The sequence below is a fragment of the Dendropsophus ebraccatus genome, chromosome 7 (genome assembly GCF_027789765.1).
Source record: "Dendropsophus ebraccatus isolate aDenEbr1 chromosome 7, aDenEbr1.pat, whole genome shotgun sequence".
NCBI classification, from domain to species: Eukaryota; Metazoa; Chordata; class Amphibia; order Anura; family Hylidae; genus Dendropsophus; species Dendropsophus ebraccatus.
The window spans coordinates 2,957,536-2,976,933 of record NC_091460.1 but is presented as its reverse complement, the minus strand read 5'-3'; the positions used below and the strand labels follow the sequence as shown (position 1 = coordinate 2,976,933).

Here is a 19,398-nt window from a genome sequence, read left to right as displayed (position 1 = left end):
AGGGTTATTCCCCCCCTGGGGTTAGGGTTATTCCCCCCCCCTGGGGTTAGGGTTATTCCCCCCCCTGGGGTTAGGGTTATTCCCCCCCCCCTGGGGTTAGGGTTATTCCCCCCCCCCTGGGGTTTGGGTTATTCCCCCCCCCCTGGGGTTTGGGTTTTTCCCCCCCCTGGGGTTTGGGTTTTTTCCCCCCCCCCCCCTGGGGTTAGGGTTATTTCCCCCCCCCCCCCCTGGGGTTAGGGTTATTCCCCCCCCCCTGGGGTTAGGGTTATTCCCCCCCCCCCTGGGGTTAGGGTTATTCCCCCCCCCCCCTGGGGTTAGGGTTATTCCCCCCCCCCCTGGGGTTAGGGTTATTCCCCCCCCCCCCCTGGGGTTAGGGTTATTCCCCCCCCCCCCTGGGGTTAGGGTTATTCCCCCCCCCCCTGGGGTTAGGGTTATTCCCCCCCCCCCCCCCCCTGGGGTTAGGGTTATTCCCCCCCCCCCTGGGGTTAGGGTTATTCCCCCCCCCCCTGGGGTTAGGGTTATTCCCCCCCCCTGGGGTTAGGGTTATTCCCCCTAGGGGACTTCTAGTATATACACTTTGATCTCTCATTGAGATCTCTGCTGTATAGATATGCTGCAGAGATCAATGAGATCGGCACTTGTTTACTTCCGGCTGCTTCGGAAGTAAACGAGTGCCGAGCCGGGGATGGCGCCATCTTGGACGAGTCCCCGGCCGGCTTCAGTAACGGAGATTGCTCCTCCAGGACAACGTCCCGCTGGAGCGATCTCCCCCACTAGACACCAGGGAAAGGTTGCCTCCGGTAATTGGAGGCAGCTGTCAACTTTGACAGCTGCCTCCGATTAGCTGATCGCCGTGCACGCTAATAGTAGCGGTCCTGGGCTACACGCGGCACCCGGGACCGCGGCGCTTCAAAGCGGGGCGGCCGCGCGGTCCCGCTTTGAAGTGCTAATGTCCTTAAGAGGTTAAGGAGCATTTTAGTTTTTTTTTTTTAAAGGTTTTAATTTTTTAAAAGCCATCGAATAAAGTAAAAGTTACAAATTTTAACTGTACCAACTTGAGGAACATGGATACCAGTTTTACCAAAGGACGAACGGCGTAAACACAGCCCCCCCCCCCATAAAAAGTATTGTGTTTTATTTTTTATTTCACCGCGCATATTTTGCAGTATATTTTATAGAAAAGCCTGTCATTGCAAAGTACAGTTAGTGGCGCAAAAAAAAGCACTCGCGTGGGTCTGTAGGTGATCAAATGCAACCGCTGTGGCCTTATAAACACAAGGAGGAAAAAATGGACATTAGCCCGGGAGGGAGGGGGATAAGAGACGCGGGAGGATGCGGGGGGGGGGGATAAGAGACGCGGGAGGATGCGGGGGGGGGGGATAAGAGACGCGGGAGGATGCGGGGGGGGGGGATAAGAGACGCGGGAGGATGCGGGGGGGGGGGGATAAGAGACGCGGGAGGATGCGGGGGGGGGGGGATAAGAGACGCGGGAGGATGCGGGGGGGGGGGGATAAGAGACGCGGGAGGATGCGGGGGGGGGGGGATAAGAGACGCGGGAGGATGCGGGGGGGGGGGGATAAGAGACGCGGGAGGATGCGGGGGGGGGGGGGGGATAAGAGACGCGGGAGGATGCGGGGGGGGGGGGGATACGAGACGCGGGAGGATGCGGGGGGGGGGGATAAGAGACGCGGGAGGATGCGGGGGGGGGGGGGATAAGAGACGCGGGAGGATGCGGGGGGGGGGGGGATAAGAGACGCGGGAGGATGCGGGGGGGGGGGGGGATAAGAGACGCGGGAGGATGCGGGGGGGGGGGATAAGAGACGCGGGGGGATAAGAGAGGCGGGAGGATGCGGGGGATAAGAGACGCAGGGGGGATAAGAGACGCGGGAGGATGCGGGGGGGATAAGAGACGCGGGAGGATGCGGGGGGGATAAGAGACGCACAGACCTCAAATACAGAACAAAAAAAGTGTCAAAAAGTAAAAGAATTTCCGCAAACTCTTGTTATCCCTCTAAGCTCAGTGTATCCTTTATAGCTATGGGCATTTATAGTGGATGTTATGGGGTTAATAGTTCATTTACTGCTGATAAATTCTCTTCCTCCTGGTTGTAGAGAACAAAACATTAACCCTTTCTGTGCTGCTGTAGAACGTCTCGGAAAGAAATGTCAAAAATGTGTTTACTTTGTGGGAAGAAATAACTAAATTCCTTTTATCTGTACAGAAAATTCTGTTGAGAACTTCGAGGGAAAAATTGTGCTGTGGCTGAATTATAAAGAAGAGGATGAAGGTGCGGAGCAGCGCTCCTCAGGAGAAGCCCTCCTCCCCCTTACTGTACATCCAGGACGTCACACTACAGATCTATCATATAATCCTCCTGACCATGAGGAACCTTCTCCTGACCGCTCACACACTACGACTATAAAGACAGACTGGAAAGAGGACGAAAGGCTTCGGTGTGATGAATGTGGGAAAGATTTTACAGAAAGATTAGATTTTTTAGCACACAAAAGAATTCATGCTGGAGAGAAGCCGTATTCGTGTTCAGAATGTGGGAAATACTTTACAGATAAATCAAATTATGTAATACATCAGAGAATTCACACTGGAGAGAAACCATTTTCATGTTCAGAATGTGGAAAACGTTTTATAAGTAAATCAAATCTTGTTTCACATCAGAGGAGTCACACAGGGGAAAAGCCATATTCATGTGCAGAATGTGGGAAACGTTTTACAAGTAGATCAGATCTTCTTGTACATGAGAGAACACACACAGGAGAGAAGCCGTTTCCATGTTCAGAATGTGGAAAATGTTTTACAAGTAAACAAAGTCTTGTCACTCATGAAAGAATTCACACAGGCGAGAAACCGTATGTATGTTCAGAATGTGGAAAGAGTTTTATAGATAAACAAAGTCTTGTCAAACATGAAAGAATTCACACAGGCCAGAAGCCTTATTCATGTTCAGAATGTGGGAAATGCTTTATATATAAATCAAGTCTTGTTACACATGAAAAAATTCACACAGGCGAGAAACCGTATTCTTGTTCGGAATGTGGGAAATGTTTTACAAAAAACTCTCATCTTGTCACCCATGAGAGAAATCACACAGGAGAAAGACCATATTACTGTTCAGAATGTGGAAAATGTTTTACAAATAAATCAAGTCTTGTTAAACATGAAAGAAGTCACACAGGAGAGAAACCATATTCCTGTCCACGATGTGGCAAATGTTTTACAAGGAAATCACATCTTCTTACACATGAGAGAAGTCACACCGGAGAGAAGCCATATTCATGTCTGGAATGTGGAAAATGTTATACAGATAAGCCAAGTCTTATTATACATGCAAGAAATCACACTGGAGAGAAACCATATTCATGTGCAGCTTGTGGGAAAAGCTTTACAAGTAAACCAAGTCTTGTTATACATGAAAGAATTCACACAGGAGAGAAACCATATTCATGTACAGCATGCGGAAAAAGCTTTATTAGTAAATCTTACCTTGTTAAACATGAGAGAAGTCACACAGGCGAGAAGCCATATTCCTGTTCAGAATGCGGAAAATGTTTCATAAGTACATCAAATCTTGTTTCTCATCAGAGAAGCCACACAGGAGAGAAGCCGTACTTGTGCACAGACTGTGGGAAATGTTTTACAAGAAAGTCATATCTTCTTACACATGCAAGTATTCACACAGCAAAGATTCCATCTTGACGTTTTATAGGAAACGAATGTTTGGAACTTAATGGAGAAAAAAAAACTTTATCCACATGGGACACGAGAAACGCCAAGAAGCTTCCACTGGCACGTGAAAACTACAGACAGATCCCCCCCCCCCCAATAGCATATGATAGTGAGACGCTATGATAAGCCATATGCTTGTGTGTACATAATAGAAGGATATACGACATTTTAACATGCTGTGGAATAACCAAGTATTAAAGATGATACATATCCTATCAATATTGTCAGCTGTGTGTGTGTAATATCTATCTATCTCCTATCTATCTATCTATCTATCTATCTATCTCCTATCTATCTATCTCCTATCTATCTCCTATCTATCTATCTATCTATCTATCTATCTATCTATCTATCTATCTCCTATCTATCTATCTATCTATCTATCTCCTATCTATCTATCTCCTATCTATCTATCTCCTTATCTCTCCTCCTCCCAGCTGCTGATAGGAAGATCACACAGTTGTGCTTCCAAGCCTCCTGTCCGTTTTACCGATGCATGGGGGGGATAATATACAGATGCTCACAGGCTACCTGATCCCTGCTGTCGTTTCTTCCACCCCCCCCCCCCCCCCCCCCCCCCCCCCCCCCCCCCCCGGCTGCGGCTTACTCCTTCCCCTAGACAGCACAGCAGCACTTGGCTGTGCCGATCCTTCCTGTGTATGGGGAGCATGGTGGGAGATGTAAGGAGTATGGCCGCCTTTAGCCCCTGGTCACACTCCTGCAGCCACGGGTATCAGATGTGTCCAAGGACCTTGTCAGAAGTTACTGAAGATACCAGTAATGTCTGTTAGACTTTCAGCCCTCATATGACTCAGTTTGAAGGACTCCTGGAAACTCCCATCATAGTTAATGGTGAGGATGATATGACTCCTATCACACAGTATAATGGAAGTGATGACAGCTCCGCCTCCCTGACTCTATACTTGCTGTTTAGAGTCACTTTCTCCTCATGTAGCAATTATAGGAAATAGGAAACTATAATAAGGATAATTAGGTAATGGAGTTTCACGATTCCTCTAAATATGAAACATTTGGAGGAATCTGTATGAGTCATTGGCGTGTATGAGGAATGTTCGGAGTCTTACAGGGGTTCTGCAGCCAGGATCCTTTCTTACAATATCTGGGGAGGATGAAAATAATTACATGTACTTACCTCCCTGGCTCTAGCGCTGCGGCTCAGATCCTACTGCTCCGGTCCCTGATCGCTTCCTGGTCTGAGATGAGACCTGGGATGGTGTCCCGCCTCTGCTGCTGAATGGCTGAGTGGGCCTGACATGTCGTGTCTACAGGATCACTCTTTGCCCCCTTAGCACACTTGCTATGCGCCAGTCATGTGGAACAATCCCTGTCCTTATAGACTCTAATAAGGCCTGTCTAGAAAAGTACTTACTTCCTGCAGTCCTCTGGGATGGATGCCTTCTGGGCCCGGTGATTTGTGGATTATAATGCGGCGCTGCCCTTCTCATTGGGTCAGACAGTGAGATTTATGGGAGGATTTACATTATACCTACTCATGTCTGTCAGAGGGTTTTCTTCTGTGAATACAGTAGAGAAGAATGTATTTAGTAGATTGGCCTTTTCCTCATCCCCCTCCACCAGTACACCTTTTATTTATTTATTTTTTTGAGGGGACCAACAAAGTACAAATTTCTCTGTCAAATATAACACATATACCTCAAATGCAATATAAAAGTAGTTCATGTGACTATTCACATTCTTCTCCCTGCAATTATAGGGCAGATGATATCAATTCAAGGCTTAATAGCAGAGTCGATATAGGCCCCACGCTGACTCCTCTCTTGTGTTTATTTATAATGATTTTGAAAGTAAATTTAAAAAGAAAAAAAGGTATTCTGCATAAATAATTTTATGGGGGGGGGGGGGAGGAGGATAGTCCGTGCTGCTGCCTTGGACTATAGTGAAGAGAGTTTATGATGAGTAGAAATAACACTTTCCCTTACATCTCAGCGGCAGCACCAATGGCGACTTAGTAAGAAGTTACTCAGAGATTGTATTGGAAGACCTTAAAATCCGGCGGCCCCGAAAATCTAACATCCAGCCGGTATTGTCTTGAGAAGTATTAAAAGCACCAGGATCTGGTTATGCAAATCTGCTCAATCGGGACACAATTTCTCTCAGCCCATAATGTTGGCATGGCACGTATTGAATAAACTTTTATAGGACCTGGAGTTTGAAGACCAGCTTCTTCGTAGCCGAGCATTATCATTGCATTTATCCATCTAGAAGGATGGCCTTGGAAGCCTTCTCCCCGCCCCCCCCCCCCCCCCTTCCTGCAAAAGACGAGAATAGATTGCCAGATTTCCTGATGTCCCTTGTAAGTTACGATGAATGCCCAGCGCTCTCCTTACATCGAGGGAATGTAGTCTTGTCTTTTCCTCACCGGAAGGGTCCGGAACTAACACGGGCAACTCGATTAAATAATTACTGTTCTCTGATGAAGGAACCTTGGTTGAACTTGATTGACATGTGCCTTTTTTCAACCATTGTAACTGTTACCTTAGGGGCAAAATTGTAATGCCTGGAGTCCTGGATCCACTGAACCGTCACTAGCAATGGCACTAACCTCACCAGGGAGCGGAGTCTAAGAGGCTGCTGGTTTTCACCAGAGCCCGCCGCAAGGCGGGATGGGCTTGCTGCGGCAGGCGGCCCCGCAGGTCGCTACCCCTGGCTTGGTTGCTAGTGACGGCAGGCGAGGCGTGGCAGGAGCAGTAGGCAGGAGATAGTGCAGGCAGAGGTTTGGAGGCGTATTCGCAGGTAACAGACGGTACTCAGGAACAATAGGAAGGCAGCGGACAGGGACTAGGGACCGGGTCAGCGAACAGGAACAAGGACTGAGATCAGGAACAACAGGGAGCTGGGCCAAACACTATGGGAAGCATGTAGAGGCTCCAACACGAGGGACAGGGCATGCTGGGATTTATAGGGAGTGATTGGTGCAAACCTCCAATTAGGGGCGGCATGGCTCTTTAAATCTGAGACAGCTGGCGCGCGCGCCGGCCGGTGCAGACGGAGACAGGAGCGGGGCGAGGTAAGGCGCCCCCCCGGGGCCGAACTGGTAGCAGCGCCGGGTCCCTGCACATGGACCCCGGCGGCTGCATGGGGCAGAGAGAGGTTGCGGCCGTGACAGTTCCCCTCCTCTTTTGGCCTCCCCTCTTTCTTGCCTGCAGGAACCTCTTGATGAGATCTTAGTCCAGGATGTTAGTCTCGGGTTCCCAGGACCTCTTCTCAGGACCAAATCCTCTCCAGTCTACCAGAAAGAAACGTCTTCCTCTGACAGTCTCCATAGCCAGGAGATCCTTCACAACATAGACGTCGTCTGAGATGGCTTGTGGAGGAGAGATGGCAGACTACTGGTTTTAGGAGGGATACGTGAAAAGAGTTCGGGACCCGCATGGTTGGGGGCAGGCGAAGTTTGTAGGTGACAGGGTTGATACGTTCCTGCACCGCAAAAGGTCCAAGGAATCGGGGCTCCAAGTTGTAGCTGGGAATCTTGAATCGGATGTATTTGGCCGAAAGCCAAACCTTGTCACCAGGAGAGAAGTTAGGAGCAGGTCTTCTTCTCTTATCCGCCTGGACCTTCTTGCGGTCGGAAGCCCTGAGTAAAGACTGTCTTGTCTGACTCCAGATTGATTGAAGATCTGACAACAGTTCTTCGACGGCAGGAACCTCGGAGGATGAAGAGAGGCAGAGGAGGACGAGGTTGACGACCATAGACAACATAGAAAGGAGATTTGCCTGAGGAAGTCGAGTCCAGATGATTGTAAGAAAACTCTGCCCACGGAAGCAGACTGGACCAGTTGTCCTGGTGTGCAGAAACAAAGTGTCGCAAATAGTTGCCTAGAATCTGATTGACCCTCTCCACTTTCCCGTTGGTCTGGGGTTGATAGGCAGAAGAGAAGTCCAGCTTCACTTGGAGAAGTGAACAGAGAGCACGCCAGAATTTGGAGATGAATTGAGAGCCTCTGTCCGACACGATGTGAAGGGGAAGGCCGTGTAGGCGGAAGATATGCTGGAAGAACAGCTGGGCCAGACGAGGAGCGGATGGTAATCCCGGAAGAGCCACAAAATGAGACATCTTGGAGAAGCGGTCAGTGACCACCCAAATGACTGTGTTTCCCGCAGATGGAGGTAAATCTGTGACAAAGTCCATGCCTATGTGGCACCAGGGACGGCTTGGAACTGGCAAGGGCTGTAATAGGCCGGCAGGCCTTTGTCAGGAGGAATTGTTTTTGGCACAGATGGTACAGGAAGCCACAAAGTCCTTGACATCTTGGAAAAGGTGGGGCCACCAGTAGTGGCGGAAGATCAGTTGCCCGGTCTTTTGGACTCCTGGGTGCCCGGCCACCAATGAGGAATGTCCCCACTTCAGAATCATTCTTCGAAGCGCAGGGCGAACATAGGTCTTTCTTGGGGGCACTCCCTGAAAAGCAGAGGTGGCGACTGGCATCAGACGATCGGGAGGTATGATGTGGCGCGGAGAGTCCTCTTGTCCCATGACATCAGATGCTCGGGAGAGAGCATCGGCTTTCACGTTCTTCTCAGCCGGACGAAAATGGATAACGAAATTGAAACGTGAAAAGAAAAGCGACCACCTGGCCTGCCGGGGATTGAGGCGTTGGGCCGATTGGAGGTGAGAAGGTTCTTGTGGTCCGTGTAGATGTTGACCGGATGCCTAGCTTCCTCTAAGAGATGACGCCATTCCTCCAGTGCCAACTTAATCGCTAAGAGTTTGCGGTCGCCAATAGTATAGTTCCTCTTGGCAGGGGAGAAAGTCATTGAGAAGAACCCACAGGTTGTGGTCTTGCTTGATGCGTCCTTTTGCAAAAGGACTGCTCCAGCGCCCACTGAAGATGCGTCGACTTCAAGTGAAAACGGCTTGGTGGCATCCGGGCGGACTAGAGCAGGAGCAGAGGCAAAGGCTGACTTTAGGCTAGTGAAGGCTTGCTCGGCCTCAGGTGGCCAATGCCTGGGATCCGCCTTCTTCTTAGTGAGCGCAACGATGGGTGCGACCAGGGTAGAGAAATGTGGGATGAACTGCCGATAGTAGTTGGCAAATCCTAGGAGGCGTGGATAGCTCTGAGTCTCACAGGACGTGGCCACTGGAGAACAGCGGAGAGTTTGGCTGGATCTATCTGTAGTCCTCGATCGGAGACAATATATCCTAGAAACGGAAGGCTGCGCTGATGGAAAACGCACTTCTCCAGCTTGGCTTATATTACAATTTTGCCCCTAAGGTAACAGTTACAATGGTTGAAAAAAGGCACATGTCAATCAAGTTCAACCAAGGTTCCTTCATCAGAGAACAGTAATTATTTAATCGAGTTGCCCGTGTTAGTTCCGGACCCTTCCGGTGAGGAAAAGACAAGACTACATTCCCTCGATGTAAGGAGAGCGCTGGGCATTCATCGTAACTTACAAGGGACATCAGGAAATCTGGCAATCTATTCTCGTCTTTTGCAGGAAGGGGGGGGGGGGGGCGGGGAGAAGGCTTCCAAGGCCATCCTTCTAGATGGATAAATGCAATGATAATGCTCGGCTACGAAGAAGCTGGTCTTCAAACTCCAGGTCCTATAAAAGTTTATTCAATACGTGCCATGCCAACATTATGGGCTGAGAGAAATTGTGTCCCGATTGAGCAGATTTGCATAACCAGATCCTGGTGCTTTTAATACTTCTCAAGACAATACCGGCTGGATGTTAGATTTTCGGGGCCGCCGGATTTTAAGGTCTTCCAATACAATCTCTGAGTAACTTCTTACTAAGTCGCCATTGGTGCTGCCGCTGAGATGTAAGGGAAAGTGTTATTTCTACTCATCATAAACTCTCTTCACTATAGTCCAAGGCAGCAGCACGGACTATCCTCCTCCCCCCCCCCCCCCCATAAAATTATTTATGCAGAATACCTTTTTTTCTTTTTAAATTTACTTTCAAAATCATTATAAATAAACACAAGAGAGGAGTCAGCGTGGGGCCTATATCGACTCTGCTATTAAGCCTTGAATTGATATCATCTGCCCTATAATTGCAGGGAGAAGAATGTGAATAGTCACATGAACTACTTTTATATTGCATTTGAGGTATATGTGTTATATTTGACAGAGAAATTTGTACTTTGTTGGTCCCCTCAAAAAAATAAATAAATAAAAGGTGTACTGGTGGAGGGGGATGAGGAAAGGCCAATCTACTAAATACATTCTTCTCTACTGTATTCACAGAAGAAAACCCTCTGACAGACATGAGTAGGTATAATGTAAATCCTCCCATAAATCTCACTGTCTGACCCAATGAGAAGGGCAGCGCCGCATTATAATCCACAAATCACCGGGCCCAGAAGGCATCCATCCCAGAGGACTGCAGGAAGTAAGTACTTTTCTAGACAGGCCTTATTAGAGTCTATAAGGACAGGGATTGTTCCACATGACTGGCGCATAGCAAGTGTGCTAAGGGGGCAAAGAGTGATCCTGTAGACACGACATGTCAGGCCCACTCAGCCATTCAGCAGCAGAGGCGGGACACCATCCCAGGTCTCATCTCAGACCAGGAAGCGATCAGGGACCGGAGCAGTAGGATCTGAGCCGCAGCGCTAGAGCCAGGGAGGTAAGTACATGTAATTATTTTCATCCTCCCCAGATATTGTAAGAAAGGATCCTGGCTGCAGAACCCCTGTAAGACTCCGAACATTCCTCATACACGCTAATGACTCATACAGATTCCTCCAAATGTTTCATATTTAGAGGAATCGTGAAACTCCATTACCTAATTATCCTTATTATAGTTTCCTATTTCCTATAATTGCTACATGAGGAGAAAGTGACTCTAAACAGCAAGTATAGAGTCAGGGAGGCGGAGCTGTCATCACTTCCATTATACTGTGTGATAGGAGTCATATCATCCTCACCATTAACTATGATGGGAGTTTCCAGGAGTCCTTCAAACTGAGTCATATGAGGGCTGAAAGTCTAACAGACATTACTGGTATCTTCAGTAACTTCTGACAAGGTCCTTGGACACATCTGATACCCGTGGCTGCAGGAGTGTGACCAGGGGCTAAAGGCGGCCATACTCCTTACATCTCCCACCATGCTCCCCATACACAGGAAGGATCGGCACAGCCAAGTGCTGCTGTGCTGTCTAGGGGAAGGAGTAAGCCGCAGCCGGGGGGGGGGGGGGGGGGTGGAAGAAACGACAGCAGGGATCAGGTAGCCTGTGAGCATCTGTATATTATCCCCCCCATGCATCGGTAAAACGGACAGGAGGCTTGGAAGCACAACTGTGTGATCTTCCTATCAGCAGCTGGGAGGAGGAGAGATAAGGAGATAGATAGATAGGAGATAGATAGATAGATAGATAGATAGATAGGAGATAGATAGATATTACACACACACAGCTGACAATATTGATAGGATATGTATCATCTTTAATACTTGGTTATTCCACAGCATGTTAAAATGTCGTATATCCTTCTATTATGTACACACAAGCATATGGCTTATCATAGCGTCTCACTATCATATGCTATTGGGGGGGGGGGGATCTGTCTGTAGTTTTCACGTGCCAGTGGAAGCTTCTTGGCGTTTCTCGTGTCCCATGTGGATAAAGTTTTTTTTTCTCCATTAAGTTCCAAACATTCGTTTCCTATAAAACGTCAAGATGGAATCTTTGCTGTGTGAATACTTGCATGTGTAAGAAGATATGACTTTCTTGTAAAACATTTCCCACAGTCTGTGCACAAGTACGGCTTCTCTCCTGTGTGGCTTCTCTGATGAGAAACAAGATTTGATGTACTTATGAAACATTTTCCGCATTCTGAACAGGAATATGGCTTCTCGCCTGTGTGACTTCTCTCATGTTTAACAAGGTAAGATTTACTAATAAAGCTTTTTTCCGCATGCTGTACATGAATATGGTTTCTCTCCTGTGTGAATTCTTTCATGTATAACAAGACTTGGTTTACTTGTAAAGCTTTTCCCACAAGCTGCACATGAATATGGTTTCTCTCCAGTGTGATTTCTTGCATGTATAATAAGACTTGGCTTATCTGTATAACATTTTTCCACATTCCAGACATGAATATGGCTTCTCTCCGGTGTGACTTCTCTCATGTGTAAGAAGATGTGATTTCCTTGTAAAACATTTGCCACATCGTGGACAGGAATATGGTTTCTCTCCTGTGTGACTTCTTTCATGTTTAACAAGACTTGATTTATTTGTAAAACATTTTCCACATTCTGAACAGTAATATGGTCTTTCTCCTGTGTGATTTCTCTCATGGGTGACAAGATGAGAGTTTTTTGTAAAACATTTCCCACATTCCGAACAAGAATACGGTTTCTCGCCTGTGTGAATTTTTTCATGTGTAACAAGACTTGATTTATATATAAAGCATTTCCCACATTCTGAACATGAATAAGGCTTCTGGCCTGTGTGAATTCTTTCATGTTTGACAAGACTTTGTTTATCTATAAAACTCTTTCCACATTCTGAACATACATACGGTTTCTCGCCTGTGTGAATTCTTTCATGAGTGACAAGACTTGTTTACTTGTAAAACATTTTCCACATTCTGAACATGGAAACGGCTTCTCTCCTGTGTGTGTTCTCTCATGTACAAGAAGATCTGATCTACTTGTAAAACGTTTCCCACATTCTGCACATGAATATGGCTTTTTCCCCTGTGTGACTCCTCTGATGTGAAACAAGATTTGATTTACTTATAAAACGTTTTCCACATTCTGAACATGAAAATGGTTTCTCTCCAGTGTGAATTCTCTGATGTATTACATAATTTGATTTATCTGTAAAGTATTTCCCACATTCTGAACACGAATACGGCTTCTCTCCAGCATGAATTCTTTTGTGTGCTAAAAAATCTAATCTTTCTGTAAAATCTTTCCCACATTCATCACACCGAAGCCTTTCGTCCTCTTTCCAGTCTGTCTTTATAGTCGCAGTGTGTGAGCGGTCAGGAGAAGGTTCCTCATGGTCAGGAGGATTATATGATAGATCTGTAGTGTGACGTCCTGGATGTACAGTAAGGGGGAGGAGGGCTTCTCCTGAGGAGCGCTGCTCCGCACCTTCATCCTCTTCTTTATAATTCAGCCACAGCACAATTTTTCCCTCGAAGTTCTCAACAGAATTTTCTGTACAGATAAAAGGAATTTAGTTATTTCTTCCCACAAAGTAAACACATTTTTGACATTTCTTTCCGAGACGTTCTACAGCAGCACAGAAAGGGTTAATGTTTTGTTCTCTACAACCAGGAGGAAGAGAATTTATCAGCAGTAAATGAACTATTAACCCCATAACATCCACTATAAATGCCCATAGCTATAAAGGATACACTGAGCTTAGAGGGATAACAAGAGTTTGCGGAAATTCTTTTACTTTTTGACACTTTTTTTGTTCTGTATTTGAGGTCTGTGCGTCTCTTATCCCCCCCGCATCCTCCCGCGTCTCTTATCCCCCCCGCATCCTCCCGCGTCTCTTATCCCCCCTGCGTCTCTTATCCCCCGCATCCTCCCGCCTCTCTTATCCCCCCGCGTCTCTTATCCCCCCCCCCGCATCCTCCCGCGTCTCTTATCCCCCCCCCCCGCATCCTCCCGCGTCTCTTATCCCCCCCCCCCCGCATCCTCCCGCGTCTCTTATCCCCCCCCCCCCCGCATCCTCCCGCGTCTCTTTTCCCCCCCCCCCCGCATCCTCCCGCGTCTCTTATCCCCCCCCCCCCGCATCCTCCCGCGTCTCTTATCCCCCCCCCGCATCCTCCCGCGTCTCTTATCCCCCCCCCCCCCCCGCATCCTCCCGCGTCTCTTATCCCCCCCCCCCCCGCATCCTCCCGCGTCTCTTATCCCCCCCCCCCGCATCCTCCCGCGTCTCTTATCCCCCCCCCCCGCATCCTCCCCGCGTCTCTTATCCCCCCCCCCCGCATCCTCCCGCGTCTCTTATCCCCCTCCCTCCCGGGCTAATGTCCATTTTTTCCTCCTTGTGTTTATAAGGCCACAGCGGTTGCATTTGATCACCTACAGACCCACGCGAGTGCTTTTTTTTGCCCCACTAACTGTACTTTGCAATGACAGGCTTTTCTATAAAATATACTGCAAAATATGCGCGGTGAAATAAAAAATAAAACACAATACTTTTTATGGGGGGGGGGGCTGTGTTTACGCCGTTCGTCCTTTGGTAAAACTGGTATCCATGTTCCTCAAGTTGGTACAGTTAAAATTTGTAACTTTTACTTTATTCGATGGCTTTTAAAAAATTAAAACCTTTAAAAAAAAAAACTAAAATGCTCCTTAACCTCTTAAGGACATTAGCACTTCAAAGCGGGACCGCGCGGCCGCCCCGCTTTGAAGCGCCGCGGTCCCGGGTGCCGCGTGTAGCCCAGGACCGCTACTATTAGCGTGCACGGCGATCAGCTAATCGGAGGCAGCTGTCAAAGTTGACAGCTGCCTCCAATTACCGGAGGCAACCTTTCCCTGGTGTCTAGTGGGGGAGATCGCTCCAGCGGGACGTTGTCCTGGAGGAGCAATCTCCGTTACTGAAGCCGGCCGGGGACTCGTCCAAGATGGCGCCATCCCCGGCTCGGCACTCGTTTACTTCCGAAGCAGCCGGAAGTAAACAAGTGCCGATCTCATTGATCTCTGCAGCATATCTATACAGCAGAGATCTCAATGAGAGATCAAAGTGTATATACTAGAAGTCCCCTAGGGGGAATAACCCTAACCCCAGGGGGGGGGAATAACCCTAACCCCAGGGGGGGGGGGAATAACCCTAACCCCAGGGGGGGGGGGGGGGGGGGGAATAACCCTAACCCCAGGGGGGGGGGGGGGGGGGGAATAACCCTAACCCCAGGGGGGGGGGGGGGGGGGGAATAACCCTAACCCCAGGGGGGGGGGGGGGAAATAACCCTAACCCCAGGGGGGGGGGGGGGAAATAACCCTAACCCCAGGGGGGGGGGGGGGAAATAACCCTAACCCCAGGGGGGGGGGGGGGAAATAACCCTAACCCCAGGGGGGGGGGGGGGAAATAACCCTAACCCCAGGGGGGGGGGGGGGAAATAACCCTAACCCCGGGGGGGCTTCTAGTATAAGTGTAAAAAAAAAAAAGTGTTGTTTATAGTAAAAAGCCCCCTTCCCCAATAAAAGTCTGAATCACCCCCCTTTTCCCAGGTTTTAAATAAAAGTAAACAAATAAATAAATAAACATATTTAGTATCGCCGCGTGCGTAATCCCCGGAAATATTAATTAATCACATTCCTGATCTCGCACGGTAAACGGCGTCAGCGCAAAAAAATCCCAAAGTGCAAAATTGCGCATTTTTGGTCGCATCAAATCCAGAAAAAATTTAATAAAAAGTGATCAAAAAGTTGTATATGCGCAATCAAGGTACCGATAGAAAGAACACATCACGGCGCAAAAAATGACACCTGACACAGACCCATAGACCAAAGGATAAAAGCGCTATAAGCCCGGGAATGGAGCGATTTTAAGGAACGTATATTTGTTAACAATGGTTTGAATTTTTTACAGGCCATCAGATACAATATAAGTTATACATGTTATATATCATAGTAATCGTAACGACTTGAGGAACATATATAACAAGTCAGTTTTACCCCAGAGCGAATGGCGTAAAAACACAGTTCCCCCAAATAAAAGAAATGCGTTTTTTTTTTTCAATTTCACCACACTTTGAATTTTTTTCTGGTTCCGCAGTGTACTTTATGCAAAAATTCAGCCGTCATTGCAAAGTACAATTAGTGACGCAAAAAATAAGGGGTCATGTGGGTTTCTAGGTGGAAAAATGCAAGTGCTATGGCCTTTTAAACACGAGGAAAAACCGAAAACGCAAAAACAAAAATGGGCCCCGTCCTTAAGGGGTTAAAATTGCTGCATTACCCTCCTTATAACGCTTGTATGCAATTTTTTTATCACAATTTTTCTGGATTTAATTTGACAAAAAATGCACACTTTTGCACTTACGCCGTTTACTGTGCAGGATCAGGAATGTGATCATTTAAAAGTTCAGGCGATTACGCACGCTGCGATACCAAACATGTTTATTTATTTTTATTTATAAAAAAGAAAAAAGGAGGGTGATTGAGACTTTTATTATGGGAGGGGATTTTTTATTAAAATCCCCCCCCCCCACATACATTAATTAGAAGTTCTCCTGGGGTCTCCTATATACACAGCACTGATCCCCCTGGGGGCCTCCTATATACACAGCACTGATCTCCTTTATACACAGCACTGATCCCCCTGGGGGCTCCTATGTACACAGCACTGATCCCCCTGGGGGACTTGTATATACACAGCACTGATCCCCATTATACACAGCATTGATCCCCCTGGGGGACCCCCTATCTACACAGCACTGATCCCTCCTGGGGTATCCTATATACACAGCACTGATCCCCCTGGGGGACCCCCATATACACAGCACTGATCCCCCTGGGGGCTCCTATGTACACAGCACTGATCCCCCTGGGTGACCCCTATATGCACAGCACTGATCCCCATTATACACAGCATTGATCCCCCTGGGGGACCCCCTATATACAGCACTTATCCCTCCTGGGGTATCCTATATACACAGCACTGATCCCCCTGGGGGACCCCCATATACACAGCACTGATCCCCCTGGGGGACACCCCATATACACAGCACTGATCCCCCTGGGGTATCCCATATACACAGCACTAATCCGCCTGGGGGACCCCCATATACACAGCACTGATCCGCCTGGGGGACCCCCATATACACAGCACTGATCCCCCTGGGGGACCTCTATATACACAGCACTGATCCCCCTGGGGGACCCCATACATACACAGCACTGATTCTGATATACTGCATTGATCTCCCATTGAGATCAATGCTGTGTATATAATAGAGCACCGATCCATTAGATCAGTGCTCTATTATTCTGGTCTGCAGCAGACCAGATACATGGATTGCAGAGCCGTGATCAGTGTCATTCCTATGCCAAGTCCTGGCCCAGCCAGTACACAGAATCCCCCTTACGTGATCACATTCCCAGCTCAGCCACAGCTCAGCGACAGCTTATTCTACGCGCTCCATTCACGCCATGTATCCTTAGAGAAAACATGTCAAACGGGTCATCACCTTTCATGTTTGTAAAACACTATAGACTATGTTACCGACTGCAGTATAAACCCTTTCTGTGCTGCTGGAGGACGTCCAAGAAAAATTTAAATTTGTCTGATCTGAAATTTTAATTTCCTGGAGTCCATAGGCAGCACAGGACTCCTGTTCTTATTAAATGTGTATACTAATACAGTGCATCTTTCTTAGCTATGGATATTTATAGTGGATGCTATATGCTCATTTGTTTGTTATTTACTGTTTACATTTACTATTAAACTCAATTCTGCCTCATTTTAATTTCTAGTCTTCCAATACTTATCAGCTGCTGTAAGTCCTGCAGGAAGTGATGTTTATTTACATTCAGACACTGTGCTCTCTGCTGACATTTCTGGCCGGACAGGAACTGTCCAGAGCAGGAGAGGTTTTCTATGGGGATTTGCTGCTGCTCTGGACAGTTCCTGACATGGACATAGGTGGCAGCAGAGAGCACTGTGTCAGACTGGAGAGAATACAGCACTTCCTGCAGGACATTAAGCAGCTGATGAGTACTGAAAGATGAGATTTTTTCAACAGCAGTAAATTACAAATCTATATAACCTTCTGACACCAGTTGATTTAAATGAAAAAATAAAATAAAATAAAATTATTTATATATATATATATATATATATATATATATATATATATATATAATATATATATATAATATATATATATAGCTGGATAACCTCTTTAACCCTTTCTGTGCTGCCTACAGGCTCCAGGAAATGAAAATTTTGATCTATTAAGTTGAAAACACACACACACACACACATCACTGTCATCTATATATCTCTATAAAATACAGAACTGTGTGAGCCCCCCCATTATATCCCTGTGTAACTCCATCCTCCCATACCTGGTATAGCAGCTCCCGGCGTCTCCTCCTCCTTCACCTCACTCATACACGGGGGATCGCCCCTCATCCTCTCTTCTTCTGCTTCATCCTCCACTTTAATATTAGTCACCTGATCTCCCCCCTGATGGGACATATAGAACAATTCAGTACAATCCAGCAGACAGGAGGGAAAATCTAACACATCAACATAAGAAACCAGCAACATGTATCTATCAGCCTCATCACATCTATGAGTGCAGGAGCAACAACCACCAGCACCGGGGGGCGCTATAGAGATATAGTGCTATAGCATCAGCCTCATCTACCTGCTGATTGTCTGCTGGGACATTTCCCTCTGGACAGTCCTGGGAATACAGAGGACAGGGACACCTCTCTGGTGGATTCCTGTCACTGCCTCCATCTGTAGGGAACACACAGGGAGCCAATCCATTATACACTGCTACATGTCATCAGGAGGAGGAGGATGGGAGGAGGATGGGGGGAGGAGGAGGATGGGGGGAGGAGGATAGGAGAAGGATGGGAGGAGGAGGATGGGAGGAGGAGGAGGAGCTGAGGAGGAGGAGGAGGATGGGAGGAGGAGGATGGGGGGAGGAGAAGGATGGGAGTAGGAGGAGGATGGGAGTAGGAGGAGGATGGGAGGAGGAGAAGGCGGATGGGAGGAGTGGGGGGAGAAGGATGGGAGGAGGAGGAGGAGGAGGATGGGAGGAAGAGGAGGATGGGAGGAGGGGGGAGAGGAGGAGGAGGAGGTGGATGGGAGGAGGATGGGGGGAGGAGGAGCACAGGAGGAGGAAGAGCAGAGGAGGAGGAGGAGGAGGATGTAGGCCCCCCCCCCCCTGCTCTCTAGAATCAGGAAGGTCTCCTCTTACCTTGTGCTGTGAGGCCGGGCGGCTGATCCTCCATCATGAGCGGCTGCTCCCCCCGGTACAGATCCTTGTGTCCTTCTACATACTCCCACTCCTCCATGGAGAAATAGACGGCCACATCCTGACACCTTATAGGAACCTGACACACACAATGATCACACAGTCATCCCCCCCAGCCTGCTGCCTCCTGGATTACTCTATCATCTCCCAGCATTCCCCAGTGTCACCTCTCCAGTCAGCAGCTCAGTCATCCTGTGGGTGAGTTCTAGGATCTTCTGCTCATGTATCAGTGATGGAGGCTCCGTGATGGGGCCCCAGGCCCTGCTCCGCCCTCCTGACTCCTGGGGGAAGGCCACACCCTCCCCCCATGTCTTCTTCACTATGGTGTAATCCTGGGGATGGAGAGAGACAATGAGGGGACTGAGCCCAGTATTCCTGCCTCCTCCTCACTACAAAGAGGAGATTGTCCCCCTGTATAGAGCTCTAGTGAGGAGGAGGAGGAGGAGACACATCTGGACTACCGGGGTCAGTGCTGGAGACCACCGCACCTACAAAGAGGAGACCAGATCCAGAACATAGAGCGGGGGAGGGAGGGAGGGGCCAAAGAGCCCAGACAACAATGGTGGAAATCTAGAGAAGTTACCTCTCCGGTCAGCAGGCGGATGATCTCCAAGGTGACGTGTAATATTCTCTTACTGATCTCATTCCTGTCCTTCTCCATCCTTGGGGGGTCATTCAGGAGAAGGAGCGTCTGGGGGAGAAG

General features: G+C 48.2%; 2 protein-coding genes and 1 pseudogene across 2 annotated transcripts in view; 2 read left to right on the top strand and 1 right to left on the bottom strand.

Moving 5' to 3' along the window:
• Positions 1 to 3,932, top strand: part of LOC138797199 (zinc finger protein 585A-like) — a 47,637-nt gene extending 43,705 nt beyond the window's left edge. Inside the window, exon 3 of the mRNA XM_069977037.1 lies at positions 2,449 to 3,932. Coding sequence (XP_069833138.1) covers positions 2,449 to 3,715 — 1,267 coding nt within the window. The 3' untranslated portion in view covers positions 3,716 to 3,932. The remainder of the gene's footprint in view (positions 1 to 2,448) is intronic.
• LOC138797152 (zinc finger protein 84-like) overlaps positions 1 to 19,398 on the top strand; it is an 863,099-nt gene that overhangs the window by 43,974 nt on the left and 799,727 nt on the right. The gene's annotated exons all lie outside the window — the stretch shown is intronic.
• The window catches only part of LOC138797148 (zinc finger protein 665-like), a 128,557-nt pseudogene continuing 120,353 nt past the window's right edge, over positions 11,195 to 19,398 (bottom strand).